At 43.2% G+C, this 8,143-nt stretch overlaps 1 protein-coding gene across 2 annotated transcripts; it reads right to left on the bottom strand.

Annotated features, from left to right (window-relative positions):
* Positions 1–694: 694 nt before the first annotated feature.
* On the bottom strand, positions 695–3,092 carry naa38 (N-alpha-acetyltransferase 38, NatC auxiliary subunit). Of its 2 annotated transcripts, none has more exons than XM_037683723.1 (3): positions 3,027–3,092; positions 2,477–2,657; positions 695–982 (listed from the first exon to the last, which is right to left on the bottom strand). In XM_037683723.1, exons 1-3 carry the CDS (start codon positions 3,063–3,065, stop codon positions 858–860), a joined length of 345 nt encoding a protein of 114 aa, XP_037539651.1. In that variant the 5' UTR covers positions 3,066–3,092; the 3' UTR covers positions 695–857. The 2 variants fall into 2 exon arrangements, with proteins under 2 accessions (XP_037539651.1, XP_037539658.1); XM_037683730.1 differs by having other exon boundaries at positions 2,477–2,621.
* Positions 3,093–8,143: the final 5,051 nt, after the last annotated feature.

Here is an 8,143-nt window from a genome sequence, read left to right as displayed (position 1 = left end):
AGAATAAGTTCTGCTTCTTACGACGGTTCAGTGAACCTTTCATCGCTCCTACCCTGGGCTCAGCGTGCCCTTGACGTCCTCCATGACCCTGAACTATGACCTCCAGCAGGATGTAACACCCCACCCCCTCGGAGCTTCTTGAACACGACGTTTGGATAATATTTATCTGAAGTGTGGAACTGAAAGAAAAGCTGAACCTTTGTGAGCGAGGCTCAGATGTTGCAGCCATGGAAGACACGCATGGTTTTTGTTGTTTGCACAAACTTATTTTAAAATTAGCAGTTAAAGGCAGGACTGTAACTGGATCTTGTGTGAACCAAAATGTGACGGGCTCTTTGTATTTAAATCTTAAGAGATTTTGTTTAGTTTTTTTTCCTCTTGTGGCAAAGAAACTGTTGCCAAACTGACAGCTGATGCGCTCAAATGTATTAAAATACACAAACTGTTTGATCTAATGCCGCCTCTTTTACTGAGTTGTGTTCACTGACCTCTGGATTATTTAGTCTTAACTTGCTCCTCAAATGCAACACGGATGAGGACAAAACTCCAGAAACTAAACTTAACCCTCTGGTTCCTCCTGACGGTCTGTGGATATAACAAAATGGCAACAAAAGCCTCAAATAAAGACATTTATTTTAAAACGCTGTAATAAAGACGACACACACACGATGAGGTGATTTCCACTCCTGCTGCCAGTGTTCTCTTACAGTCACAGAGGGAAACGGTTAAATCCAGAATGGACACATGGGTTCTGTCTGTAGAGACCAAGTTAAAAATCTTCTGGACACATCCTGTCCTCAGAGTCCTGCTGTAGCCGGACATCAGGCTCGGCTGGGACACGGTCACATGAGCGCTGGTCAGTGGTTGGCTCCGAATCCCGGCGTGTCTTCTAGAGTGTCTGCTTCCACCTCGATGGACACCACATGGTGACCGGGGATCATGGCCAGGCCCAGGACTCTGGGTTCACCCTGGGAGAACGTGTCTGAGAAAACAAAACGGAGCAGCTCAGCTGATACATAAAGACCAGTGGTTGGTTTCTTTTAGGGCAGAGAAAAGGAAGATGTCGGTGTTGGGTCCTGTTCATGCAAAAGCTGTAATTTGCATTTATTTGTCCCACGTTACTTCAAGCAGTGTTTCCTCTACCGTTAATTATCCAAGAAGGGCGCCTCTGCCTGCCATGTGATGATCAGATACTAAAAGCCAACAGAGCCAGTCAGTAAGGCTACATGTACTATGAAAACAGTAGACGCAGGACATGGACTCAATGATATTAGAATCCTAGCATTAATACCTTGTCCACATAAAGAAATAAAAAATCTTTTATTTAGCAGATCAGTTCAAATTCCCTGTTTTCCCTGTCGGGTAAAATGTGAAAATCATTTCCCTTGATTTCCAGTGTCGTCCAGGACCCTGAACCATTTTCTCTTTCCACACCAGAGAAGCCAGAAAACGAAATTCACCTTCTCACTTTGAAGCCAACTTAAACCGACGTCAAATACGTGATAGATGCATTGAATGTGAAGTGCTGTAAGACTGCTGACATTTGCTGCAGTTGATTCTGAAATGTTAACTCTAAAACAAGCAGAACACCATCTTTCTAAAAGAGGCTGAATAAGAGCGTAGAATAATTAGGTAACAAAACCAGTGTGGACACTGTTTTTGAACTTTAGCTCTTACTCATTCAGACAACTCTTTAATTTTAGAGCAAACACTAAAGCCATATAAACCAGAAGATGAATCTATACAAACAGAAAGGCATATTTGACACACGAGACAAAGCACATCTAGCTTTATATAGTGTTAATATATTTATTACCATACCATTTTATTTATAGAGCACTTAAAACAGCTACAAGGCCAACCAAAGTGCTGTACAGACAGAACAACTGACAACACACGAAGCAAAATACAAAATTAAGTAAATCAAAAATATAGACACAAAAACAATGGAGATAATAAATATAAACCGAGAGGGAGGGGGCCTGTCTGACAAGCAGAGGTAACTCGTTCCAAAGTCTTGGTCCTGCTACAGTGAGGAGCCATTGGTCCGCTGACCTCAGGGCACGTGGTGGGACATACGGTTGTAGCAGATCAGAGAGATGGGGGAGGGCGAAACTGTTCAGTGATATGTAGACATACAGGAGTATTTTGAACTGGATTCGAAGGTGAACCGGTAACCAGTGCAGTGAGGCCAAAACTGTAGTAATGTGCTCTCTTTTGCCTGTACTGGTTAAAAATCGGGCTGCTGCATTCTGGACCAGTTGTAGTCGTGCAATGGAGGTCTGACTGATACCAAACAGGAGTGAATTGCAGTAATCAAGCCTAGATGTAATGAATGCATGTATTACTGTCTCCAGGTTCTTTTAGGACAATATGGGCTTTCGGTAGATTCATACATTACTATTAACTTATGGAAACATAAAAGTGAAAAAAAAAAAACACTTCATAAATGCTGTGGCAGGATTTTTACTCCTACCTGTAGATTTGAGGAACTCCTGAGCTGAGCCCAGGATGACGTTGCAGTCCCTGTCTGTGCAGAGGAAGAGACCCACAAGAGTCCGTCCGTCTGTCATCCGGATCCTCATGTTCTTGTTCAGGAGCCCCTCCAGTTTCTGCCTGGCCTGGGAGGAGGAAGAGGAGGTCATTTCACACTGGTCCTGAATGTGGACACAAAAGAGACCCATAATTATTCCACAAATTCATTCATAGAATCAGACCTAATTCTAATGGCGAGTTACTTCTCGTCATTCATTCATTCATTATGCTGAACATATGACTAAACATTCTTGTTGTCATACTTACACAAAGAAAATTTAATCATTAAATGCCTCAAGATAAAACTAAACCCCGTTTAGCTACAGAAAACACATCAAATGCACGAGCTAATTTGTTAGCCGACGGCTAACAGTTGAAGCTTTTCACAAAATCGGTTTAAAAAAAAAAAAACTTTTCTTTGCGTATTTATGAGGCGTAAACCAGCTCGAACAGCCGTGTGAATATATATATTAAAAATTGTTAAAACATACATGTGTCGAAGGACCATTTTCCTCGATCATTGTTGCCATAACACCTTCCCCTCTGCTGCTGTTGTTGCTCACGGAGCAGTTTTACTGACGGACAGACAAAACCGGAACTCAAACCGGAAATTGGTCTCAATACAATAAGGTTGGAAAAAAATCCTTTTATTTTTTTAATAAATCTTATAAAAACAATACTATTTGTTATGTTTAGATGATAAATGCCACAAAATCATGCAATTTAAATGACTTTTTTGCTAAAATAAATAAATAAATAAAGTTAATATTTTGTCTATAGGTGGTGCCATTAGACAGCCATCACAGAATAACAGTAAAATGGATTTCTCTTCAGTATGAACACGAACCTGCTTCTTTTTGCCTTTGGTTATACAATTTAGGGTATATTTATGTTGGTTGCAGGGTAAGAATGGTTAGTAGTCAAACACTGCAAAATGAATCAATTACAATATAGGTGTTGCATAAACAAGCTACTTTAATTATTCAATCTAATCAAAATTTACTAAAATAATCGTTTGTCTATTATGATAGCATAAGAATGTACAATGGTACATGCAACGGTAATAATATAACAGTACTAGTGTTATATAAATTGTGCACATCAATGAAAATATTTTATATTTCCAACTGCATTTAAACGTTGAGTTTTTATTGTTAATTTCTTCTTTAGTTAGTAGAAAGAAAATGTTAAAGTTCAAACTGTACGTTTTTTTTCCCCTAAACACTTGTTATGGTTGGTTTGTCTGAGTTAAAACAATTAAATCAAATGAAACTTTAGTGAATAAAGCAAAAGTACAAACTTAAAAAATGGATTATATGCTGTGTAACTCTAACAAGTTCTAAATAAGTTAAGTCGGGTCCTCTGGACATTCAAAAAAAAAAAAAAAATCAAGTTCTGTTTTGGGAAATATTTTTCTTTTTGTTCGTTTATTAGTGTATTATACGTCCTGTGCTCTAATAGAGCATAGTTTGGTCATTATTTAAATACCACAGCGCATTTGTTTTGTTTAATGTTGTAAGTTGCTTGTCAGTGCCTCAAGACAAAACGACACAATTCAATTTAGTTTATTTAAATCGTGTCATTTTCCAACAAAATTCATCTTTGGCCTTTTTATAAAAACAAATCCACTTCTAATCCAAATGCATGCAGTCCGATTGAATCCAATTCATTCTGTTTATCTCAATTAAGTTCAACACTATCCGGTTACAATTCAATGCATTACAGTCAGTCAGCTCCAGTCCACCTCAGTCCAATTGATTCCGGTCAATCAGATTAGTCCTAAACAATTCAGTGATGTCCAATTCATTTCATTCAGTTCAATTTGTTGTGTTCGGGAGCTGAATCTCATCCTAGCTGCTTCACACTCGGCTGCGAACCGTCCCACTGGTCTTGGCCTGAAGACACCAGCAGAGCCGCATCATCTGCAAAGCAGAGACGAGACCCCGAGGTTCCCAAACCACACACTCTCCGCGTCATGACTGCGCCTCGAGATCCTGTCCACAAACAGTGGAAAAGGGACAACCCTGGCAGAATCCAACCTGCACTGAGGACGAGCTCAACTTTTTGTCTAGAAATCAGACACAGCTCCGGTTTTGGGTATACAGGGAACAGGAAACAACATGGAAATAATTCTGGCACGCCGTAGTCCTGGAGTATTCCCACAGAATGCCTCGAGGAACACGGTCATACGCCATTTCCATATCTACAAAATACATGTAGACTGGAGAGCAGGGCTTAATTTGTAAACCAATCGATGCCAGAACGTAAATGGCTGGCCGGCTGGCGATGTGGGGACAGGGGTCTGGGATCCCTCCCCCAGAAATTTTTGAATAAATTAGATGTGAATTCGGCAGCAGGTGGCGCAACTGGTAGAGCTGCTGCCTCTCAGCGAGCAGGTCCCTGGTTCAAACCCTGGTCCAGGGGCCTTCTGGGTGGAGTTTGCATGTTCTCTCCGTGCATGCGTGGGTTTTCTCCGGGTACTCCGGTTTCCTCCCACAGCCCAAAAACATGCATGTTAGGCTGATTGGTAACTCTAAATTGTCCCTAGGTGTGAGTGAGAGAGTGAATGGTTGTTTGTCTCGTTTTTCTCTATGTGGCCCTGTGATGGACTTGCGACCTGTCCAGGGTGTACCCCGCCCCTCGCACAGTGATTGCTGGACATGGGCACCAGCGACCCCCGTGACCCAAAATGGAATAAACGGGTAAAGAAAATGGATGGGTGGATAGATGTGAATTCCTGCATTTTGATGAATTTTAACAGGTTGTTAAACATCTACGTTTGCCTGCATTTGTGGCAGCACGATGGCTCAGTGGTTAGCACTGTTGCCTCACAGCAAGAAGGTCTTGGGTTCAATCCCCAGTTGGGACCTGGGATCTTTCTGGGTGGAGTTTGCATGTTCTCGTGCTTGCGTGAGATTTCTCCAGGTACTCCGGTTTCCTCCCACAGACCAAAAACATGCCTTCAGGCCCAGGCCTCCCTTGCAAAAAAGATCTGTGATCTCAATGGGATTTGCCTGGTTAAATAAAGGTTATTAATAAATAATCATAATACATTTGTAAACACTCTGCTTCTGTAAAGCATCCTACCCCCCACCTTACTTGACGGTTCTGAGTCCGACAGTGTCCCTGCTCGTTCTTGTCCGACTCCACATGCGAAACTTCCAGGCGCCTCTGTCTGTTCATGGCAGCTGCCTGTGGGCTCCTGCCCGCGTATGACGATGGAAGTCACCATATACTACTGCCTGGTTAGGTTGGCACTCAGGGGCGGAGATTTTTTTAAAGGGTAGAGGCGGAAATGCTTACTTGAAGGAGCAGCTTGCATGTGATATTAAGAAGCTCACAAGTGGCTATTGTTTAAAATGAGTGTTTATATAATTATTTTCAGTTTACATATCCAATATAAGTTTTATTTGTTCAAGGCAGTCATATTTGTTCATAACTTTATTATTAGTAAGCTTGAGAGTTACCAGATCCTAGCAAACAGTTACCAGAACGCACCCTGTCAACATAAAAGAGTTCCCGGATCCTGTTCTGGCAGGATCCAGCTCAAATTAAGCCCTGCTGGAGAGTCAAACTCTGTAAGGGTGAATATCTGGTCAACTGTTCCACCACCAGGACCAAAACCATACTGCTCCTCCTGAATCTGACGTCAGGGTCTCCCAACACCCTGGAGTAAAGTTTACCTGGGAGGCTGAGACGTGTGGCCCCACAATAGTTCAAACACTCTCCGGTCTCCTGTTCATACGCCGGTCGAAACGCAGACGTATTCTGGTAAAGACTCCCTCCGTCCGCTCATCCACACGTCCATAAACTTACTTTGTTCAGCCCATACCTTCGATCGGCTCAACATAATTTAATGAAACTTAATACACTAATGCATCATCACTAGACAAATTGTCAAGGACACATTTCATCGCACCAGCTCTGAGGTCAAGGTCACAAATGAAGTTCAAAGTTCAAACAAGGTCTTTGCTTGTCTAGGCCATTGCTATAGAGTATTGCTGTATAATGGTTTGTTGACGTGTATGACGTGCTGTACTTTGTGCTCTTGTTCAAAATGGAAACCACCACAGGCATTGTCCCAGTCCTCCATGCAACATTGAAGAAATGTGTCTACCATGACAGTTCCCACAACATCTAAAGCCTCCAGCATCTCAGGGTGAATCTCGTCCACCTCATGGCTCTATGACCATCTCTACGACCTCTGTCATAGCAATGGACTCATCTTCCCCGAACCCTCAGACTCTTCCTCCTCAAAGGTGAATCCTGTGGCCGGATTAATGTCATCTTCAAAACGCTTAAACATCCTCAGTCCAGGTCAGCAGTTCCACAAAACCAAGCACAGCCAGGGACGGGGCCTGCTTTCCTCTGCCAGAACTTCCTCGAGGTCATCCAGAAGTCCTTCTCCATGTGATTGAATACTGGTATTTTCGGATTATTAGGACATTTTCACAATGGTTAGAAGGGTTTTGTATAGCGTTGAGCATTAAATGTCTTTAAAATGTTACTGGACTTTCATGCAGGAGAATTTAAAACCAACTGGCTCAAATTGAGAAGACAAATCCTCCCTTTCATGTACAACTTTGTTGGTAGTCTCTCTTCCAACAGTCCCCCTCTACCTTCCTCTCTGCTGAATGACTGTTATCTAAGCTTGCTCTGCTCCACAGACTGCCTCTGTTCAGGCAGCCAGCTCTGAGCCGGTGTCTTCCTCCGTGTGTCACACTGCATAATATCTGGGTTAGATGGAGCTCAGCACCCAGGGGAGGCACTTTTCTCTCTCATCCCTGACACGTCTCCCTGCCAAACGGACCCAAGGAGGGAGGTGGAGGGTAGTAGAGCTCTGCAGCATCCTGGCTGGTTTCATCTTCTCCTTGTTTGAGACACGTGCACTGTTACAACTACAAATACGTGGGTGAGGGGGTACAAGCTGCACACTGAGGTCGTCTCCACAGCCTTTCAGCTTGGCACCAGCTGACACCTCGGGGGGCCAGAGGCTGAACAAAGGAGGAGGAGGAGGGGTGGCTCGCGTCACACTCTCATGCTCTTCCTCGTCACATACATCTGCTCTCCTCGTGCACCGTCTCTCTCTCTCTTGGCAGATGTGGTGGTTGGATCAGACACTGACAAATTCCTCTGCTGTCGCCTGTGGGAACCGAGCCGGAGCAGCTCAGGCACCTGTTGCTGCAGGAAGCAGAGCACGGCAAACCGAAGGAGCTACAGGCGGCGATCCCTCAGAAAGCAGCTGACCTCATTGGAGGACGCAGGACGGGTCACACCTGTGCCACCTTTTAGAGTTTATCTAAGATCCTTTAAACTCTTACCAAAAGCATGCATGTTATTGTGATTGGTGACTCTAAATTGTCTCTAGGTGTGAGTGAGAGAGTGAATGGTTGTTTGTCTCTTTTGTCTTTATGTGTCCCTGTGGACTGGAGACATGTCTCAACAGTGATTTGGATAGATGCATGGACGGATGGATGGACCTTAATATGACCCGAGGCCTGCTCTACCATCATGTGGTACCTTTGGTTGGCTTCTACAGAATTAGTTTGTTGGTTCTGTTTACCTGTTCAGTTTTATGAAGTATTTTCTTTATTTTTGTTCCTCTTGG

The sequence above is a fragment of the Nematolebias whitei genome, chromosome 1, assembly GCF_014905685.2.
Source record: "Nematolebias whitei isolate Nwh7 chromosome 1, NemWhi1, whole genome shotgun sequence".
Taxonomy (NCBI): Eukaryota; Metazoa; Chordata; class Actinopteri; order Cyprinodontiformes; family Rivulidae; genus Nematolebias; species Nematolebias whitei.
The sequence above is the reverse complement of the archived record's forward strand: the minus strand, read 5'-3'. Positions and strand labels throughout refer to the sequence as shown.

Coding starts and splice junctions, on each gene's coding strand:
- naa38 (XM_037683723.1), bottom strand. CDS start 3,065: ATGGCAACAATGATCGAGGAAAATGGTCCTTCGACACAT. Junction 2,658..3,026: donor AAAATGGTCCTTCGACACAT/GTATGTTTTAAC, acceptor GTCCACATTCAG/GACCAGTGTGAAATGACCTC. Junction 983..2,476: donor GGAGTTCCTCAAATCTACAG/GTAGGAGTAAAA, acceptor TTGTTTTCTCAG/ACACGTTCTCCCAGGGTGAA.